The 22,564-nt window shown below is 43.6% G+C and overlaps 1 protein-coding gene across 17 annotated transcripts in view; it reads left to right on the plus strand.

Annotated features, from left to right (window-relative positions):
* The window catches only part of GPATCH8 (G-patch domain containing 8), an 81,297-nt gene that overhangs the window by 14,046 nt on the left and 44,687 nt on the right, over positions 1-22,564 (plus strand). For 4 of the 17 annotated variants that reach the window (XM_088655882.1, XM_088655876.1, XM_088655883.1 and 1 more), the window contains exons 2-4: positions 7,190-7,264; positions 9,055-9,089; positions 19,725-19,797. Coding sequence is in view for 1 of the 17 variants with exons in the window: in XM_035136457.3 (XP_034992348.3) it covers positions 7,190-7,264; positions 19,725-19,797 (148 nt within the window). In the remaining 16 variants the exon portion in view is untranslated. Of the gene's footprint in view, positions 1-7,189; positions 7,265-9,054; positions 9,090-11,976; positions 12,042-15,016; positions 15,035-19,437; positions 19,512-19,724; positions 19,798-22,564 lie in introns of those variants that run through there. The other 13 variants (XM_088655877.1, XM_088655885.1, XM_088655874.1 and 10 more) reach the window with 7 other exon arrangements.

Consider the following 22,564-nt stretch of genomic DNA (forward strand, 5'->3'; position numbering starts at 1 on the left):
TAGTATTGTCTACTCTTAGGAACATTGGCTCTCCAGGATTTCAAACAGGAATCTTTTCCAGCGTTACCTGGAGATCCCAGTGTTGAACAAAGCTTATGTTTATTTATTTGTTTTATTGTACAGTGGAACCTCAGTTTTTTTAACATCTCGGCTGCCGAACGTTTCGGAAGCCCAACACCCAAAACCCGGAAGTGATGCTTCCGTTTTCAAACGCCTCAGAAGCCGTACAGCTTCTGAGGCGCGTTTCTCAATTTTCTCCATTCACTTTGCCGACAGTCCTTTGATTTTCAGTTTTTGAATGTTTTGGAAGTTGAACGGACTTCCGGAACAGATTACATTCAAAAGTCGAGGTTTCACTGTACTTGTTTCTTGCCCTTCCTCACAATTGGAGTACAGAGGAGTGAACAATAGAGTATTATATATATGGCACAATTAAATAATAATAATGAAACAGAATCATAACTTACAAAGCAGTGTGAGCAAGATGATTAATTACTTTCCAAAACCCGGGTAATCAAAGGTTTTCACATAAAGCCAATCCGGAGTTTGTGGGCACTAGAGAAGGCCCCTGTGGGCCCCTCTGTATATGCCAGTGTCAAGCTGATGGCTCTGCACCCTAGATCAACTCAATCAGTACCTCTCTGCTAGAACTTGGTAGCAAAGATGAGGGCATGTGGTTGGCCTATCGCAGGGGTCAGTAAGGCTTACCAGTCATGGGCCAGATCACTCCCGCGGAGATCCTCCGTGGGCCAGGCCGGTGCAGCGTGACGCCAAAAATTGTGTCTGCGCATATCCACAGTGCCGGAAATCGCTTCTGCACATGCCCAGACGCCAGAAATCGCATCTGCGCAGAAGCGATTTTCGGCATCTGGGCATGCGCAGATGTGATTTCCGGAGCCGCAGAAGAGAGTCCCCGCGTTGCGCTGTGCCGGTTTAGCGCAGTGTACAGGGACTCACCGAGCAGATGGCTCGGTTCGGGGGGCGGCTTGTGGGCCAGTTAAATGGCCTCTATGTGCTGCTTCCGGCCCATGGGCCACAAGTTGGGGACCCCTGGCCTAACTCCTGCAAAGATCCATGCTGCATCACCAGGCCATGCTAGCTGAAATTGATCCTAGGAATTCTGAACAAACAGTTCCTTAACACCTCCGCTAGAAGCTGTGGCATTGTTTTTGGACTGGATGTCAGAGTCTTTGCCCTCAAGGTGGTTTTACAGAACTTGGCCCTGCCAAGTTTCCAGACAGCCTCTCTGTGGTTTAACGAGTCCTCTCATTGCTCCTAAACATTCTGCTGGGTGGTTCAATGAGGATGCAGTGGAGCTGGAGAGTTAAGTCCCACCCCCCACATTGCCAAGCTCCTCCCAGAAGATTAGCCTGCGTAAAACTGTTAATAAGCATGTTCTGTAAAAGCAGCTGTACCTTGTCTTAAGCCATAAACAGGCATGTGGTCTTTGCAAGTATGCTAAGTTCATGTTGCTTCCACTGCAGACAAGGCTCTCTTCTCCTGTAGCAATTCATGCTTTGTACACCACTGTTTGAGTGGTGTATGCCATGGTAAACGTGGAGGGAAGATCGGCATTCCCAAATACCCAAGAACACAAGGCATGTGTGTACTTGGCTGCCACAGTTGGCCATGAGTCTCTGGCAGCTTTCCACTGCTTGTTAGAGACACATATCTCCTTTTTATACTATGTTCATCACAGCAATTGCTGTGAAATTTCAAATGTGAGTTAGCTCTGGGGGTGCATTGTCTAGTCATAGCTCATTTGAACTTGCTGTTTGCTTCAAGCGTAATGCTTTCTGCTTCTAAGGGTACAAGACGATTCCTGTAGGAAACTTCTGTGATGTCTCACCTAATAGATTGATGTGATAGATAGGAAAGAGGGTGCCTTAAAGAATTTAGAGCCCCCCCCCCACTAAGGAGAGGGAATGGTCACTGTATATGTTATATGATGTTGAAAACTTGATGTATCTAATTAAAACAGTATTGCATTTCCCCCCTGTCATTTACAAGTACTCCCATGTTAGAATATAATGAAGTTTTCTGAATACAATCAAAACACTGTTGAGTTCATGAATCTCCCAGGGTTTCATTCCCCCCCAGCTCCTTGAGGATTTTCATATAGAGCTGGAGGTTTCGGGGGAATTCACAGCTTGATTCTATTTGATTTTGCCTTGGAGATCATTCCATGCAAGAGTCTGTATTGTAGATGTACAGTGCAAACATGCATAATGTAGAGATGTGTTCAGTTCTGTTGAAACTGTAATGTAATGAATGAAGGAACAATTTCTTCAAATGAGGGGTGTTCCTTTGTGCAGTGGACATCTCTCTCCTGCTTTGCTTCACTCCAGAAAAAACAACAACCAAGACCTAGGTGGAACAGCTGAGCATGCTTCCCTGTTGCAACAGACAAAAGAAAATCTCCTGGCTTTTACAACAGCTTAATTATAATGCTAAATTCTGCCCTTGAGAGAATATCTTCCTTCGAAAACATTCTGGATCATTTTCTAATTTAAACAGTCAATGTATTTGAAAAGTAAATTATTAGCTTCTCCTAAATAAATACACATGAAAATGGGCACTTTTAAGTTTGCATTTGGCTCCCAACCTGCGGTATTCACTGAATTGCTTTTGTTGAATTGAAGTGAGCATCTTCAAATGTTGAAGTACCCTAGAAATGTAATTACAGTCTGAAAGTAGGGAGGCTGGCTGTGGCATTTAGAATGGCTGACTAACATCCATTTCACAGACCAGTTCTCTGGTGGGGTGGGGGATTGGTTGGTCATGTGCTGTCAGCACTCAGAGCTGCTCAAGCCCAGGCAAGTGTTTGCTTTGGCATGGTGGAGCTTCCAATTTGATTTCTTTGAATAATTGACCCTTACACCATATCACAAACCCATGCAGAATTTCCAGGGTTTGTTTGAGTAGCTGCTGTTCAAGAAGAACAAATGTTGAGCCTCTTTGGTCACACAGAATTAAGTTTCATGGATCTTTGGGACCAGGCAGGAACTTCTCCAGATGTTTTGGGACTACAACTCCCACCATCCCTAGCTACAAGGACCAGTGGTCAGGGATGATGGGAGTTGTAGTCTCAAAACATCTGGAGGGCCGAGTTTGCCTATGCCTGCTCTAAGATCAAAGAACCTGGAGGATAAGGAAGCAAGACCTCTTCTGCACTTCTTCCTCCTTACATGATTAGAGGGACATGATTAGAGATGGGTGTGCTTAAGTCATGTGCCATTCACCTTGTGACTTTAGAAGATAAATGGAAAATGAGTTGAGCTTTGTTGCATAGAGAGACTTTATTTAGAGGACCTTTTCCACATCCCAGCAGCATATTAGCTTGGTTGGCTCTGATTATTCTTCAAAAGCTACATGAGAAGCAAGATGCCCACTAAGGGAGCTCTCCAAATGCTAATGCAGAAATGGAGTAAATCCATTGGCCTTCATTGTAGAGCTTTCTTCAATCAGTTTTCTGAGCCCTCAGATTAGAAGATCAATGCAATGCAGTTTAAGACTTTCAGGTCCCTATTAGCCTGCATACTCCAGGGACCAACATATGAGCAGAGCAACATGGTTCTCACATCTGGTTTCTCACATTTAGCTACAGAAATGGAGGAAAGAGATGCCTGCAATGTTATTGCATGGCATGCTGTGAGAAGCAGGATTGGCATAATCCCAGGTGTCTATGTTGTTCAGACTTTTGAAAGTTTGAGTCTGGTTTCTGTAAGAATTTGAAAGTCCCTTTCTTGGGCTTTCCCTTCAAGATATGCGTTACATTTTATTTATGTTCTGCATGTCTTCCTGTTAATAAAATCACAGCTCTAGGCTTGGCAGGGAGGTGGAAACCTTGAACAGAAGCAGAGGGGTGATGCTATTGCTGTTTGCTGCTTCTCCCCACCCCAGCCTCTGCTAATGCTTCATGTCAGAAAGCAGCTGAAAGTGCCTAACTGGCATGAGGCCTGCTTCTAGGAAGGAGAAGGGTGCTAGTAAAAGCATTTGTGCCAGTTCCCTAGGTAGCTGTCCATTTCCATTTTCCAGGTCTCTTGTCCCTTTGTTTTTCTGTGCATACACAGACTTCGTGTACTAATGAGCAGACTTGTGTGGTCAAGTATTGTACATTTTAAGTGCCTGTCCTTTCTGGTATAAATCAGTCAAAAGCAGGAATGATTCCATTTGTAAATTTCAGCTTTTTTGCGCGCTTGATAGTTTGGCAGCAGAGTAGATTTAATAGCCAGATGTTTATGGCTAGAGGGTTGGTCTAGTCTTGTTACTTTTGGAGTTGAACCTGCAATCAGCATGTGTGCTGCATTGCTTAAATTTGCAGAAGGTATTTACACCACAAAGCAAAAAGCATGTTGTGCTTCATTTGTTTTGGAAATAACTTCGAGGGGCCTGTCACGTAGGTTGATTCTTGCCTTTGTTGTTGTCTGGGATTTTGGCAGTTAAACGTGATGAACAGGCCAGCCGAGCCATTTAGCTTGACCCTCTATGGACAAAGATAATATCACAGTGTGCTTGGTTACCAGTGAAAGCCTTTTTGGAGCTGTGATGCAACGTTCTGTTTCCTCTGCTGTTATTTTGCCCTAAATTTCCCTCAAATCTTAGTTCTAAGATCCAGAATTCCTTGGGAGCAGCATTTATCCACAATTACCAGACTGTAATATTAATGCTCTTGAATCAAACTTTTCTGCAAACACCTCCAACCTCTTCTGCATCATGAGGGTCTTGCTTACTTTTCTGGGAACAGTCTTTAAGATACATGTAATAGGCTGCTGGTCCTTTTATTTAAGTTTTTGGGAACTAGTGGAGACAGAAGATGGCCTTATGTGTTACCTGAATAGAAACTCAGGTGCTTGACTCCATTTTCAAATTTAGATTAATGTTAAAGATTATATATTACAGATTTGTCAACCATGATAATGTGTATGGGGCAAAACCTCATAGAAGCTACTGTGCCATATTTTTCCTACTCTACTCTGCCTACCTACCTGCTGCAATGTCAAATAAGTCTGGTAAAATAAAGTTTCAAGGGTTATTTATCCCTCTTTTCACTTGGCCTGGGTTTCAACTACCGTACCCTTCTCTCCCATGCATGCTCAAAAGATGGGGAGGGAGATGGGATGGGCAAACCGCCTGTAGCATTATTCTGTGTTTCCGTAGGCGTAGAACAACACTGATAGCACCTTTGTGAGGAAGAAAACAAGCCTGTGTTAAACAGATTTGCATTGGTGGTGGTTGCCTAAGGAGCTGCTTTTGACTCACCTCTGGTGTTGTGTGTTAAACCGCAGAGCCTAGGGCTTGCCGATCAGAAGGTCGGCGGTTCAAATCCCCGCGACGGGGTGAGCTCCCGTTGCTCGGTCCCAGCTCCTGCCAACCTAGCAGTTTGAAAGCACATCAAAGTGCAAGTTGATAAATGGGTACTGTTACAGCGGGAAGGTAAACGGCGTTTCCATGTGCTGCTCTGGTTCGCCAGAAGCGGCTTTGTCATGCTGGTCACATGACCTGGAAGCTGTATGCTGGCTCCCTCGGCCAATAACGCAAGATGAGCGCCGCAACCCCAGAGTCGGTCACGACTGGACCTAATGGTCAGGGGTCCCTTTACCTTTACTTTCAATCTTAAAGAACCACCAGCAGTTTAAGGCTGAAAGGATCACAGGGACACAGTTATTGATAGGAAACTGCTGGACATGGTGTCCTCCACCACATAGAAAATACCAGCAGGCTTGGTCAATATTCTTTTCCATCCCAACCTCCTCCAGTTTTTGAGATTGCCATGGTCATGGTGCACACATTTCCCCAAAGCTTTTTCTGTGTATCTAAAATAGTAGGAACCTTATTCCGTTTTTCTTTTCTTTTTTAAGAAAAGGTGCAAAGTTCTATTCTTAACTTGGAACTGTAAGTTCACAGATGGTGAAATAACTCTGCTTTTTTTTTTAAAAAAAAAGTCCATGTAGCATGGGAATATATGCAAACTTTTGGGGTTTTTTCTTAAACCTCTCTCCATCTTGGTGCTTGAACCAGCAGAAGCTTGCCTATTAAAAGTGCTCAGTTTGCCTATTTTCTGGGAGAAAAGTTATCTAAAAGCATAATATAGCCTTACTATTCTGAACATATGGTACATCTTCAGCTGATATTGAGCTGTCTGTTTTGCTGTTGAGCAGCTAATGTTGAAATGTCAGGTGATCTCAGGACATTTAATATCCAATAAAAGCTGCAGTTGGAAATGGTTTAAATCTTTAAAATGTTACAGGCTCTTCATTACGACAGCATCAAGGCAAATTAGTTTAGAAGCCATGGCTGTGCTTTTTCTGAGGATCTAGAACAATTTTGAAAACGTCTGGGTACTCTACCATCAAGTCATCACCCCCACTGAAAATGATGCCCATGAACCCTTCCTTGCCCATCTCCATTGCTTCCATATAGGATACCAGCTGGCCCGGTCACGCATTGCTGTGGCTCATCCCTGTGTTTCCCCCCACCCTGTCCTGACCCATGACCTATTCCGTCCCCTACTCCCCACAGCACCCACCCATGCAAGTCCCCACTTCCATTCGGCCTAGTTCGGCCTAGTCTGTAAAGGCGAGCCGAGGTGCTGTGGAGAGGGAAGATTTTCTAGCTGCAGTACCAGTGTAGCCACCGATAGAGGGTGAAGGTTTTCTAGCTGCAAAAGGATATGGCGTCTGTTCCCTTGTTGTCCAGTGGGGGGCGCTATGTTTTTTATTGAGAAAATTCCGTTTTCACCTGCCGAAGGTTTGGCATGTATGGAATCTAAGGTTATGTTGGCACTTGCATATTGGTTGTGGATGCTGTGTCCGAATTTGAACACAATTGGTCAAGTGGTTTCCAAGAAAAGTGGAAAGACCCAAACATGGACCCTATATATATGTGTATATATATATATATATATATATATATATATATATATATATATATATATATGTATATGTATATGTATATGTATATGTATATGTATGTATATATATTACATATATATATAGATAGATAGATATATACCCTATATGGAATATATGTAACATGTAATGTAGAGCAAATACAGAAATATATCATGATCAGGTAAGGAAGGAGGTTCTATATGTCTGGGCCTCGATTGATTATAAACTTTTAGCACCAACCATGCAAAACTGTTTGTGCTCTCTGGTAAAAACAACATTTTGTTCTTCTCTTGCAGGGCAATCACTTTGATCAGTATGAAGAAGGCCACTTGGAGATTGAACAGGCGTCCTTAGACAAGCCTATAGAATCGGTAAGAAATCAGTTTTCATTCTCAAGCCCCGAGCAAGTGCAGCTCCACTAGTCAAGTTCAGATCTTACATTTAGATTAAGGAACTCAGGGATGTGTTCTAGTATATTTGCATGTCTTATGTTAATGTTAAAAATGAGGCAAGTCACTAATCAATCTAATCTGAAATGAGAAGAAAAAGCTATCTCACCTCAGTAAATTGAAATAATTTATAGCAGCCGATTCTGCTAAATATTGAAAAACCCTCTTTTATGGCCCGAGTGGATATTGAGGAGTAAAATATATTTTGCTCTTCCTTAGTTTACATTTTCTTTGGCACAAGGAAGAAGACTGTAGAGCAAAGAGGGCAGCATTAAGAAGAATTTAGTATAAATAGGTTGCATAGGATTCTTTTTAAAACTGCCTATGGCATTAATAAAAATGTTGGTGCAAATCTCCTTCTACCTAAATGTCTTGGTGAGAGACTACAGACAGGAAAGAGAAGAGCCACTTGGCTTGCTTTTCCTTTTAAACATGTCAGGTTTTTGAACTCTCTTAATCATGCCACATTTGTGTGTCCCCCCCCCCCCCAAAGGCCACGGAATAGCTGTAGTTCAGCTGCCTAAATGCCCTTTTGAGATTCATCATTTAATATTTGTGCTGGGCTGTAATGTCATTGGAGTTGCAGTTTTAAAAAAGATGTGATGGATACATTTAAGGTATTATGGATAAGGCTGTGGAAATGAAAACAAAACAACTCCCCAGCATTTTCAGGGCTGGATTAAAAGAATTATGTCTGACCCCTTTACAACTTTCTGTCCTCCTCCATCCTCTGAATTTTATGCCACATCCTTCCTTGGAGTTTACTCTTTGAGGAACCTGAGAGGCCTTTTGCCTTCTGATCGCCTCTTCTTTTGAGACAGTGCAGAGCACAACAAGGCTCCACCTCTCTCTCCTCCCACCTCAATTCATAATCACCCTTGCAGTTTTACCCTGTGGGATGAGCTGTATTGTAAGCAAGCATGGTAGCTGAGACTGTTGTGTACCTGCTGGCCACCCCTGAAGTAGCAGTTCAGAAGGTGAGCAAGCCCTCTCTGTAACTTGAGTAATGTTGAACCAATCCCACATCAAGAAGCTGCACATGAGTTGAGTAGGCTTCGTGTGCCAAAAACAAACAAGGGAAACATATTGGTTGATCAATTCCTAGGACCCCACATGTAAGACCATTGGGTCCTGGAATCTTCCTTAAGAGCCTTGGAACCTATGAACCCTGAGGATGTTACTCTTCTTTTGTGTTCTCCAAGGTTGCAAAGGCAGTTTGTCTAAAAACTGTTCTTTGCAGGTGTGGAACAAGGGCCTATTGACCTTTGTATGGTAATAATATCAGAGTGACAAGGCAATTTTACCCCCATCAGCATTCTGGTGCTTGCAGCCGGCCCTTGTCAGAACACAGCACTTGCTCCTTGCCCTTTCCTACATGTTCTTATTTTGCTCTCTTTCTACACAGTGTTGCTCTTTGCTAATCAGCCCACGCGGCTTTCACCCTGATCAGTAGGAACCTCACCTGTGAAGTTAATCCAGCCCTGTTAATGCTTTGTATACAGAGACTACAGGCTGTAGGCTCTCTAGAGTCCAGTTGCATTTAGGAGCTCTAAAAACCTAATAAAAAAAAGTAGTGTTAGGAACGAAGCAATATACATATATTTGCTTTCCTGTGTAGTAGATTGGTGTTTGTGTGTGAGTATTTGTGTGCGTGTTGAGATGTTCACAGAAATTTACACAACTTGGGGTGTTCGACGTTTTTTCTTCCACAGCAGTTGGCCCAAATTAGCTAAGCAGCCATGACCTGGTTTGTATTTGCACGGTCTGCATTTTTAATTTCTTTTCTAGGGTTTCCTCTCCTCCTTTCTCCTCTTCCCCCTCCCCCATTTCTTATTTCTGTTCTTCTGGTCCAGTGAACACTGCATTCAGTATCTACTGTCTTATTGTGCTGGCATGATGCTAGAATTAGGCATGGCGGTCACTGATGACACATGAAATAATGCTGCAGAGGGGGGTGGGAAGGATAGTGGTGATGCAGCTGCATTGGATTCTCTTGAATTATTCAGCCTTGTTTGTGTGTACACGCACACCCCAATTGAAATGCGAAGCCAGCTTCCCTCTTTGCAAATGTCATGGAACAGTATTGCGTGCCATGCTGGCGATGTTTGTAATAAGACAAATGACGCTGTGTTCCATAGTCATTCATGCTCACAGGGTTCCCTTCTCTGCCTATGCCAGAAAGGGACTGCGAGCCCATGAAACCCCATCCCCTTTCATAGCTAAGAAACTGGGGCTTTCCTGTTATCATCAGAGACCTGTCTCATTGATTGCAATGCAATGTGTACAGCAGCTGTGGAAAAAATCTCCAGTGCCTCAATGTTTGCTTCTGGACCACAGATCTACAGAATGAACCAATGTCTTATTTTTCTAAGCAACATGCCCCAAATTATTGTTTTTTAAATGTCCTGAGTTGAAAACCCTCCTGCCTATGTTAGTGGAAAGTTTAAAATCAGCATGTAGTCCTTTCAAGGTGCAAAATGCTTTCACCTTGATGATTTTTGTGCAACCTGTAATTCCTCTCCACCCCTCACCTTGGTTAGAGCCATGTTAATTTAGCTGAACTCAGGTACCTCTTAGAAATCAATGGGGGATGCTAGTTGTGGGTTAACTTAAAGGCCTATTGATTTCAGAGGGAACTAAGTGCCGCTCACTCAGCCTGGGTTCAATTTGTTATCTTTAATTAAACTTAAATCAAATTTACAGGAGAAAACCTCAATAAATAGCTTAAGCGAGCCACCTGATGAAGAGCAGTTTGGATCCAGGTCATGGAAGTCACAGCCCACCTCCACTTGTTGTAATCATGTTGGCGTTTTAATTCCTATCCATACTTATTATTTTCTTTGCCCAGTTTAAATACCCAGATTGCTAATTTAGCTGTTGCATCACCTATCTCTTGGAGCAAGGCTTTTTGTCCAGTGTCATAACATGATGTGGACTCGGTTTGGCTGGGAAAGGGGGGCCGGGGCCACCATGGAATCTTAAAGAATTCCCATGTCCACCAGGTGAAACCCCCACAAGTGCGGAAGGTGTTTTAAGGCAAACTTGTATTTCAAATAGGACTGAATGTTTGACTGGACAGAAAAGATTTAGTCCATCAGCTGGCTGTATATTGTTAAATAAGTCAAGTACCTGAAATGCATTAACTTCATTAGAACAGCAAGAAAGATTTTAGTTTTCCCAGACTCTCCATCTCAATAAGCTGATGTGCCATTGCAGCAGTCTAATGTGTCTTCAGCTCTTTCAGCAGTAACTGTTTTTGTATACAAAATAAAAAAATTCCTTCAGTAGCACCTTAAAGACCAACCAAGTTTTTATTTTGGTATGAGCTTTCGTGTGCATGCACACAAAAGCTCATACCAAAATAAAAACTTAGTGCATGCACACGAAAGCTCATACCAAAATAAAAACTTAGTTGGTCTTTAAGGTGCTACTGAAGGATTTTTTTAAATTTTGTTTCGACTCAGACCAACACGGCTACCTACCTGTAACTGTTTTTGTATACGTGAGTCTTACCCCTCACAAGAGTATGGCAAAGCAGACAGCCAAGTCACATGGAGGCGATACTTCTTGGTACTTCCAGCAAGATGGAGTCATGGGCAGTCCTAGGTAGCAACCTTTGTCACTGATGACTGCTTGTGTTCTTGTTCTGGCTTGGAGGTGCCATCAGCAGTTATAGCAGGTGGCCAATTGGAGAAGACTTTCTGCACTATTAGGTTTGCCCTTGACTGCTGCTGGGCTAGGGCGACAGCTAGCCCTTTCTGGCAAATGTTTCCATAATGAAATAAAAAGAGTAAGCTGTCACCTACGTAGTGGCATTCTTGGCTTCATTAAATAGTTGGCAATATGTGAACATGAGTGGGAGCCCTAATTGCAAAAGGAGGCAATAAGATAACCAGTTAATTTTTAAAAATGTAATGTCCACTCACAGACTTACTCAAATAACTAAAATAGCTTTAAAATTTCCAGAGAGCCTAGATCAGTGGTTCCCAAACCATTTTGAGCCACTGCCCCCTTGGTTTCATAAACTCATCCCCAATGCCCCCTACCCCATAAATGCATTATTCAGAATAGTGGTTTGCTTGACCCACTAAGGAAGAATACAGTACCAATTACACATTTATTCAAACACCCCCAAAAGCTGTTTAGTTTAATTAATTCATCAACTTGATGTAGTAATACCAGCTTTTTATTTACACCTCCAGCACCCTCAGCTTCCCTCTGGCCTCTTAACGACCCCCTGGATAATCTCCCTGCTCCCTAGAGAGTGATACCACCCATTTTGGGAACCATTGGCTTAGATTGTTGAACACCCAGGCTTTATTCAGAGGAGATATATATATATATATATATATATATATATGGGAAGGTGTTTGTCCAATGGACTCTCAAACTGCTACGGACTGTGTTGTGGCAAGTTTATTTTCCAGCATGACTAGAACAGCTGTGAGTGTATATCAGGAAAAGTGAAACACTTTGAAAGGCTTAGTGCTGGAATGTGCTCTGATAGCAGTCATTGTTGCTAACATTTAAAAACACAGTGCTTAAAGCATTTTTGCTCACCCTTGGGAAGCAATATAACACAGAACATTTCCTTTTACCATTCAATGTTGAAAACTGATTTTTTTTCTTTCCAGCAGCAAATAAAACCCAATTTTCAGCTGGAAACGTAAAGTGGATTTACCATAAGGGCTTAACGGTAGTAAGTAAAGCCTTCTAAAACATAAGCGGATTTAAGTTTCTAAAGAGCTGTTGAGATCTCTTGGTTCTGGAAGCTATATAAAGCCCAAGGGATATTCCTGGAAAACTCTGGGGAATGGCTTTGCTTGGGAACACAGCTGAATTACATGTGGCTCTGCAGCATTATCTATTGAGGAGATCCTTACCTGTATTGCTACAACATGGAACTTGATAGTGACTGGAAAAAGCTTGGTTTGGGAGTCTACAGATCTTTGCATTGGTAAAGAAAATGATGCTGTTTACATTATTCTTCAGCAACTGGTGGCCAGAATAGAAAATGTCAACCCTCTCCCTCACTGGGGATGCTTTTCTCCCCAACTGCTCTATCTCAGGTTAGTGTTTCAACCCCACACGCTTCAACACTGCTATAGCCTCCATCATGTAGCCAGCAGGCCAAAAAAATAAACTAGTTCAGGTCTTTTCTTTAACAGTTATTGCCATGTGTAATGAATCCCTCTCTGGGGGCATTCTCATTAGAGCTTCGGGGGTTCATGGGACCTTGGCTCATCTCTAAATATCTTTGGGCATGTCATTTCCATCTTCTGCTGGTACAGTATCAGGTGTCGTGACCGCAGAAGTTTGATGGCGATGATTAATTAGACAAAAACAGAAAAATAAATTGCACACTTAAATTGCTTTGAAGCACCAGGTATTGAAACATTAGAACATGTCCATCATGAATGAGGGATAGTTGAGGTGGGTGGAAGAGCGTTGGAGCTAGTTCTTGTCAGGTTGGAAGATGGGAGCAAGATGAAGGTGATCTGCTGCAACAGAGTCCAGTTGCTGCTTGGAGGAAGTGAGACATGGAAGCTTCTTAAGAGCGAGACAGTACTACATACTGTTCTGGCTTATCTGGTCTGGCTAATTTTCTTGAGGTTTCCTCCTGTAGTTGGAGCTGGAGTACAACCCCACATAACGTCTCTCATGACATCTACGGTTTTCCTGGAAGTAGTTTGCAGACTCCCTTTTGAAGATAGCCACTCAGGAGAGGAGGCTGAATTTGCCTGCACCACAATGGTGTCCTCAAATCTAGAAAGAACTACTACAACAGTCCCTACCATCTCCCACTTTCTTGCAGAAAGCAGGGGACTGTTTGCATCCAACCTTCCTTCCATCCCTGTCCTTTAACTTTATCTCCTGTTAAGTCCAGTAAGTGTAGCCTGTCCTGGCTTACCTGCTGTCCCGTTGATGTGCCATAGGAATTGCAGCCCAAAGGTGGTTATGATGGAAACAACACAGTGGAGAAAACTTGTTAGAATTGTCAAGACTTGTCCAAATACTTTCCTTGGCTACAGTTCCAATTTTCTGTGCACTTAATGTCTATTCGATCACAGCAATACATACATGGGGGAGGAAGGCAGTAAGAGGCCTAGAATAATTAGACAAACCGTACCTTTTCTGTCCCATTGATGTGTCACAAAAGGAAAACAGCTTCTCACCATTTTGGATGGGAAGCAAGGTTGCCCTTAAGGCCTGCTTTCTTTCTAGTTCTATCCTCTTCCTCTCTACCCTCACCAACAAAGATGCCACTGTGCATATTATCAATCTGTGTCTTAAGGCCATTGAGAGCTGCAGGCGAGTTGATGCCGGCCCAAGTTAACTTATTCCAAGCACACTCTGATGAGACTTGGGTTTTTGTCACATTGCATATCTATACTGATCTGTGGACTCCCCTGGTTCCAAAGTATGTAACTTGACACGGCTGCCAATTTGACATTTAGCAGCAGCCTGTACGTTGCTGAGCACTATAAATACTGTGCTTTCTAGAGAAGCTGAATGGTGTAGCACTACTCTTGGACTATTCTCTCTTGCCTTCATTGTGTCATATGCAGTAAGCTCTAGGTTTTTGTTTTGGGGGATCTTTTTCTTTTCTTTTTCTTTATCTCCTGTTTTGCATGGGATCACCCTTTGTAGCACCTAGTCTTCCTGCTTATGGGTTCTTTGATACACAGCCAGCATCCCTTATGGAGCCACTCAAGAGATAGCGATACCTGTCAGTCTTCGGGTGGGACAGGGACCTTTTGGGGACAAATTTGACATAGACTCTATTCACCAGGCACCTTCTCTTCTCTCTTTCCTTAAATGTCAAACTACTCATGGACACACCACTCACCACAGCCTCATTAAGCAGCTATACATGCATCCTTTTCTGAGGAAAGGGTTATGCCTCTGTTATCATTCCTGAATGATCATTATATCCAATGAGGAGGAGTATGACACCCAGATGCTTGTGGATCATCTCAAAATCACTGGCTGGTTCAGTTTGATATTTCATTGCTGCTCATTGGTTAGCCCCTGATTTACTCCTTGAACAAACCAGGGTGATCATTCTGGTATAATGGGCTTCTGGAAGGCTACCCAACCTTTCCTGTTGGTTGACCTCACACATGGCAGAAGCCCCTCCACAAATCTTCAGAGGAAGTTGCCTTCAAAACACTCCCATTGGCAGTGGCATTGAAGGAGAAAAATGGGGAAGGTGACAGCTGAGAAGGCAGCTAGCCACACTTTTGCTGGTTTGGTGCCTCATACGTTGAGCATTTGACATTATTTGGAAGAGAAGAGGACTACATGTTGAGCATGGGGATGATGACAGGCTGGAAGCTTTACCTTTTCATATATTGAAAGGTGCTCACCCTCTTGAGTGGCTTGGTAAGTGTGGTGCTAATGTGTATAACCCTCCTCAGGTCCCCCCCTTCTTCCCCATGTCCCCCTCTAACGTTTGTTTCTCCTCCCACCCTTCACTGTGTCAGTCACAGCGCTCTTAAAACTCCCAGCTGGTCTTGTATTTATTTTATGCTTTCATTCTTCTTTAATAAGTACATTACTTGCAAGCAGTGAATTGAAAACAAAGCAAACGAATTAAAAACAAAAACAAATTACCATTAGTTGGTTGGACAGTTTCTTACTTTGTGTTACATTTAACTGTTCTTTTGACAGCCCAGTTTTTAAAGCCAGGTTCGTATGGAAATGCTTTCACTCCACCTGCACCGCTTTTGGAAATAGCATAACAGCTTCATTTGTCTGTTTCTTTTTAGTGCATTCATAACACAACACATGTAGCACAATGTCTCATCTGGGCGGTAGCTGTTTCCTTTTGCAGGAGTGGGAGTACAAGCACAGCTGTTTTTCTGTCAGAACTTCTTGCCAGCCTGATGTTGACATTTTTTATTGAATAACTTTCCCAATGTTTGCTGCATTTTTCCATATTAAAAGCCGTGGAAAAGGTTTTTTTTATTTTTTAAAAAAACAAAATAAAATTTTTTATCACAACTACATATTCCACCCCACCCCGAACAATCTCAGCATCCATTTGTTGACAGAAATAGAGCCAAGCAGAGTGGTATGGGCATACTGAAGGAATCAAAAGGTTTTCAGGAACACACACAAAAATCTAAAACACACTCCAAACGGGCTAACCCCTGGCCTTGTAAGCCCCAATTAGGACTGAGCATGCTCAGTTGACCAAAAAATGAGTGCCAGTTGAAAAACAAATGGAAAACCAGGGAAAGGGGTTTTTTAATTTGTTTTCTCTGGCTCTTAATAGTGTATAGTATCCAGGAATAGTGTACAGGAGCGCTCCTGTTAGGGACTGAGGATATGCTGCAGGTCACACTGTTATTGAACAAAACCAAGTGCCCATTAACTATCACCGCACTGACAGCGGAATCCCATACATGCCTATCCAAAAGTAAGCCCCATGCAGTTTAGAGGGACTTTCACTCAGGTGTGCACAGGATTGTCACTTAAAATACACATTAACATACCCCTACATTCACGTATGAAGCTGCCTTGTGCTGGATCATATCATTGGTCCAGCTAATTAAGTATCGTCTACTCTAACTGGCAAGTGCTCGCCAAAGATTCAGGCAGAGAACTCTTTCTCAGCCCTGCTGTCTGAGACCCCTGGGATCTTGTATATGCAAATCATTGAGCTATGGCCACCCATGGACATTGTGGTGGGAGAGCACCATTCAGTTGACTTCCTGAGTTGCTGCAGCTTACTGGGAGGGAGAGAGGCAGGGAGGGTGGTGTCGTGCAAATGCACCAGGCCAGAATGGTTCCATTCCAACTTTTCCCACTGTGCTGACCTCCTCACTGCCTCACCCATCCCTCTAAGCAGCAGCTCAGTTGTCAGGAGGTCAGTTGAGTGCCACTGCCCCATCATTCTGCCTGCTATTGGTTATGGCCCCGATTCCAGGGGTTTTCATGGCATATGTGCATGGGCGTACCCAGGATCAAAACTAGGGGGGGCAAGGGGAGGGGCCAAGGCACGGAAGGGGAGGGGCCACAAAGTGGGCGGGAACGGCGAACTCTCGCTCCGCCGGGCTGTGCCCCTCCCTAGAAGCAGGGCTGGTGGGCGGAGGCGGAGCCCAGCCCAGCGGAGCACGAGTTCAGCGTTCCCGCCCGCCGCGCCGCGCTCTCTGGTTCCCCGCCGCGCTTGGCCTTGCCAGAGGGCGCGACGGGGAGCTGGAGGGAGGGCGCAGCGCGGCGGGCGGGAACGGCGAACTCGCGCTCCGCCGGGCTGTGCCCCTCCCTAGAAGCAGGGCTGGTGGGCGGAGGCGGAGCCCAGCCCAGCAGAGCGCGAGTTCGGCGTTCCCGCCCGCCGCGCTCCCTGGTTCCCCGCCACGCTTGGCCTTGCCTGAGGGCGCGCCGGGGAGCTGGAAGGAGGGTGCGGCGCGGCGCGGCAGGAATGGCGAACTCGCGCTCCGCCGGGCTGTGCTCCGCCTCTGCCCACCAGCCCTGCTTCTAGAGTAGGGCAGCTGCCCTAACTTGCCCCGTGGTGGGTACGCCCTTGCATATGTGTAAATTTAAATGGCTTGAGGATTGTAAAAGAATAAGACAATAAAATTTTGGTGGGGTTATGTTAATACTTATTTCCGTTCTTTTGTTTTTTGCCTCTGCCAGAATTTGGCAGGAGCTTCGTTATATGAAACAAAGGAGGGCTTCTCCTCCTTTCAGAAAAGGTTTGAGCCATTGTGCTCAAATCTGTATTAAGAATTGCAGTGAAACAGTAAAGTTCCACAAGACTTCACAAGACACTTTTGGTGACTACAAAGGAGCCATTTTCCAAAGTGTTTTGAAAAGCACTTCATCTTAGTGCCCTTTTTTCCTGTAAGAATTTTGTAAGCCTTGAGCGCTGAATTTGAACAATTGGCTCAGCTCCATAATGAATGAAGCAGGTTATCTGGAAAGTTTCTTCTGGAAAAAGGGGCAAATCTCAGTGCCTAAGTTTGAGCTGGAACTTTGAAAGTGGAGTTAAATGTTATCTCGACATGTGGACATTCCCAAATCTGTGTCAGGAGATAATGGTAAGGGTGAAGAGGGAAGCTTGGTCTGTGCCCTCCCCTCTCTTCATATGGCCATTTTTCTCTTAGCTGTGTTTGCTTCTAGTTTTGGAGCCTAGCTGGGGAATTAAAAATAAAATAACATTATGGGAGGGAGTCTTGCCTTGGAAGGGTTAAACACACACAAATTGTTCCCTTCAAGCCCATCTCCCTCATATAGGCATTAGGTAGGATTGGGAATCGTGTTACTCTTGGAACATCTAGTTCAAGCTTAATTATGTATCGGGTGAGGAACCTTTGTGGCTTCATGGATCAGATCCTCATCAGGATCATTCTCAGTGACCATATTTGACAGATGGGCAACGCTGTCCATCTGTCAGTCCTGTGGTGTCATGATGACACGTGATGGACAGGGGGACAGTCTTGCCCACCTGTAAAAAAAAATCCCTTGTGCAGGTCTGCAAGCCTCCTCCCACCCATTTAAACACTCGGTTAGGAGTTTTAAAGAGGAGCGTGCAAAGACTTTCAAAGGGTTCTGCAAGTCTCCCCACTCTCCCCCCTGTAAGCACATGAAAGGGGAGTGCGAGGAGACTTAACAGGGGCTTCAAGACATCCCTGTGCTCCCATTCTGGACTCTGAAGGCTGAAATGTGAGCCTTCCTTAAGCTAAGGTTACCAGACGTCCCCGTATTTACAAATCAGTCCCCATACAAAATCCATTGAAGTTGAAAAGTGTCCCCGGATTCATTGAAAAAAAGATCTGGTAACCTTACCTTATAGCCTGCCTTTAAATGTGACGACTTCGTTAAAGCACCTTGTAAAAAAGTGCTGTTTGAAACAGCTCATGCTACTTCTTTGTTGTGGGCCTCAGCAGGGCGGTGGATGAGACGCTGCCACCCGCCACCTGCTTGCTTAAAACTGAACTGTTTCAAACAGCACTTCTGCAAAGAGCTTTAATTCCTGCTCATCAGCTGAGTGGGGATTCAGTCCTGCTGCCTTGGCTGCACCATCCTGTTCTCTGCTGATAGCAGCGGATGGGCGTGGCTTGAGGGAAATTGCTTCGCAGGCCAAATTGGGGCACCCTGATCAGCCAGGATTGGCCCAATGGTGAGAGGGTTCCCACCCCTGCCCTAGATTACGTGGAATTTGTGTGATTTTAATTCTACCACTGTTGGCTAGTTGCCAAGGAATAGCTCTGGCAATGAATGATGAATGCAGCTTCCTCTCAACTTTGCTTCTAAAGTACAGTAATCCCCCAAGTATCCAAGCAAACTCCTTAGATACGCCTGAGCCCCAGGGCTTTCCTTGTTATAAATGCAGCACTTAACCATAGTAGAAAACCTTTTTATTTTCTTTAACCGTTGTGCAAATAGCTGACACCGAATTGCTGCAGTACTCTCCCCTCCACCTACATTAATTTTTGACCATTTTAATTTTCTTTTCAAAAGATGAGACATTATGCTTGTTGTGTTTTCTCCCTACATGCACTAATGGTTCCTTGCTGTTTTAACCTGTTGCTAGGCCTGTTCCATTCTAACATCTTAGTACTTCTGTTAGCTTACATGTGAAATGCATCACCCAGTTTGTGCTTGAGCTCATTTTATTTTATATTTTAAAATCCTTTTAATTGGTTAATATTTTCATTTTGTTTTGTATTTTTTTACTAACCTCACTGTATATTTTCAGTTTAACAATTGGCTGCATGCAATACATATATGTATATTATATATCTCTTGTTATATAATATATATATTATAATTAATTTATTTTTATTTTTTTAAGAAAACCCAATCAAGTCTAGCCTGGATTTTGCTCTGATTGTGTTTTGGTTTCTAGTGGTGGGGGCAAGTCTGACACTTAACAACTTAACTTGGTCTCTTTAAAGTCTGACACACAAACAAGTTAAAAATAAAAAAGCAGACTAAGCACATCCGTTAGTTTTTCTTTGCACAAATCAAGTGGTGCTCTCTAGGTGATGGATATGATTGTATAAAGTAGCTTGATTTTATGCTTTTTAAATGTCCTTTTTTATTTTCTCCCCCATTGCTTCCCCTCCCCTTGTTATGCACAAAAGTTGCCCAGCACACCATCAGAAAGTGTGATGACCCTCCCTGAAACCCTGTTCCTGTGGAAAAATCTTGCCAGCAGGTGTTTTTTGTTTTTTTTGTTTTTGTTCATTATTTTTTATTATGTAAATATCTTTTCCCTTTTACTGGGCATATATTGCTCGTAAGTAGTTTTTATTTTATTTCTTTTGCATGCATATATGTAGAAAAATGTCTTGTTCATAATGTGTTTCTGTGGAAGAGAAGAATATATTATTGGAATATTTTTGGTTTGTTTCTCTGTTCTGTCTGTCAGGATAATATTGGACACCGCTTGCTACAGAAGCATGGCTGGAAGCTGGGCCAGGGCTTGGGGAAATCTCTCCAGGGTAAGTAAGAAATTTGATGTGTTTAAAATGCTCATTTTACTTCTGCTTACATTTCTAGATTCCTCTCCTTCCCTGAGCCCTCTGATTGTACCCATTGAGTTTTATGTTTCTCATATTGCACTCAGTTTCTCTTAATACACACAGGTCTAGTATTGGGTTTATTCTGTGAAATGTAGGTTTTTTTAATGCAGACTGAAAGCAAGGAAGACAGTGCAGTTGGAGTCAACTTAGAGAGCTGACCATAGTACCACCATGATTTTGGTTTGCAGATGAAGGCGCAACCAAAAAACAAAGAAAGAAGAAGAAGATATGAACTGTCTCAAGTAGCCAGAAAATGGTTCTTTTACTGAAATGGTGTGTGTGGGTGTGTGGGTGGGTGGGTGGGTGGGTGTGGGTGTGTCCCAGAACAATGTGATTTGAAACTTGAGACAAAGCGGATGTAAAAGACGTTAGCTTTAACTTAGTCAGGGTGCCTGTTGAGAAGTTAAATTCTTGATTTGACTAGTGTCTAATTGATTTGACTAGATTCTAATTCCTTCCTTTTCCTGTTGTAACCTTTTAATTTGGACTTTTAAAAAATTCATATGAGAGAATATCTGATATGAGAGTTTTACCGCAGTTGAGCGTTGGGGGTGCTGTGTGGGTAACCAACTTTTCAATTCCAAATGGGAGACTCGGTCATTTGCAGAGTGTGATATAGGCAGCCAGAGGGATAAAGAGACAAGTTTTCTTTTCTTCCTGGAAGCAGAATCCAGGCAGCTGTTGGAACCTAAGAATTACTGCATTGTTATACTGGTTATTTGGTTTAGCTTACTGTTAGGAGTTCTCTTTTGGTAAGTTGCATGATGGGAGTATTGCCATCAACTCCTGATGCTCACTGCCTGGCTAGCGTGTGTGTATGTGTGTTTGCTTGTTCATTTTACGAGGAATCACTATGTGGAATGCAAAACAGAGGGCAATGCAGGAATACACTTGTATTCACTTAATTGATCCTTCTGTGCAAGCTGATACTCCAGGTCGAGTACATGAACAGTCCAAACAAAGTATTCAGTGTTGTCCTTTATACTGTTTTCTGCAAGCCAAGCCATGAGAACTTTCAATATTCAGTTGATGACACGCACCATGAAAGGGCCCCTATTCAGATAAAAACGGGAGGGGGTGGGGAGCTGTTCTTCCTGTAGTGCAGTTTACAAGTAAAGTTTGAATTATGTAAAATGTTAAATGGGGTGTGAAGGGCATAATATGATTTGAGAGGGATGTATATGCTACTTTTCTTGAGTTCTGGGGAGAATGGCTCCAGTTTCAAAATATGTTTGACTTTCATCCGCAGAGCTACAGTTTGATTTAACCTTGGGTTCCTCAGTGTGGTGCCCAGGGCACCATCAGACCCCCACCCCCTGCCGCCCTGCAAGCTCTTGTGTCTCGCCCAGTTTTTTCATAACAGTTGTTGTCAGGGATGTTGGCTGTGGTTTCTTTTTGTCTTTTGTTTTAGTTGGGTGTTGTTGTTGTTGTTTTGGTATAGATATTCCACTTGGTTTCTTTGCTGGGGGCGTGGGGGTGGGGAGCAGATTCTAAGCCATGGGTAGGCAGACTAAGGCCCAGGGGCCGGATCTGGCCCAATCGCCTTCTAAATCTGGCCTGTGAACAGTGCAGGAATCAGCATATTTTTACATGGGTAGAATGTGTCCTTTTATTTAAAATGCACCTCTGGGTTATTTGTATGGCATAGGAATTTGTTCATCCCCCCCCCCCAAAAAAACATATAGTCCGGCCCACCACATGGTCTGAGGGACAGTGGACCGGCCCCCTGCTGAAAAGTTTGCTGACCCCTGCTCTAAGCAGTACCAGTTTTTCTTTTGTGAAATGGGTATTTGTATGGTGACATGATGTCCTAATGTGCCCCCCGGCCCAGAAAGACTGGGGACCCCTGATTTAAGCTATTTTCTCATCAAACATTTTCAGCATGGCCTCTTTCTGGACTGCTGCATGCTGAGGTGCAGAATCTTCACACACACACACTAACTATATTGCAACCAGCTATGATGTGCGTGGATTGGATGGGAGGTTGCCTGCTCTTGATGGGGTTACACTCCCTCTGAAGGAGCGGGGACATAGCTTGGGGGTACGTCTGGATCCTTTGTTGTTGCTTGAGGCTCAAGTGGCCTCAGTGGTGCAGAGTACCTTTCCGTAGCATTGGCTGGTGGCCCAGCTGTGCCCATCTGGACAGAGATAGTGATTGTCTATGCTCCAGCAACCCCTAATTAGATTACTTCAACACATACGTACATAGGGCTGCCTCTGACGATGGATCAGAAACTTCAGCTGGTGCAGAATTCAGCAGCCAGGTTGCTCACCAGAGCAAGACGGTTTGAGCATTATTACGTTGATCCTGGAGCAACTGCACTGGCTGCCCGTTAGTTTCTGGGTCCATTTCAAAGTGCTGGTTTTGACCTATAAAGCCCTAAACAGCTCAGGACTGCAAAATACCTCAAGGGCCACCTCTCTCTATATGAACCTACCTAGACCCTGCAACCATCATCTGATGCCTTTTCTGCGGGGCTCCCCGTTTGTTGAATGCTTTTCCCGGGGAGGCTTGCCTGGCGCCTTCATTGCATATTTTTATGTGCCAGGTGAAAACATTTCACTTCAACCAGATCTTTGGCTGAATAACTAACATTCTGTGCCTTTTAAAAATGTATTTTTAGGAGGAGCGTTATTGGTTTGTTGTTTGTTTTGTTACATATTTTTTATTCTTATTTTTCTGTTG

This window comes from Zootoca vivipara, chromosome 12 (genome assembly GCF_965207765.1).
Source record: "Zootoca vivipara chromosome 12, rZooViv2.hap1.1, whole genome shotgun sequence".
Lineage (NCBI taxonomy): Eukaryota > Metazoa > Chordata > Lepidosauria > Squamata > Lacertidae > Zootoca > Zootoca vivipara.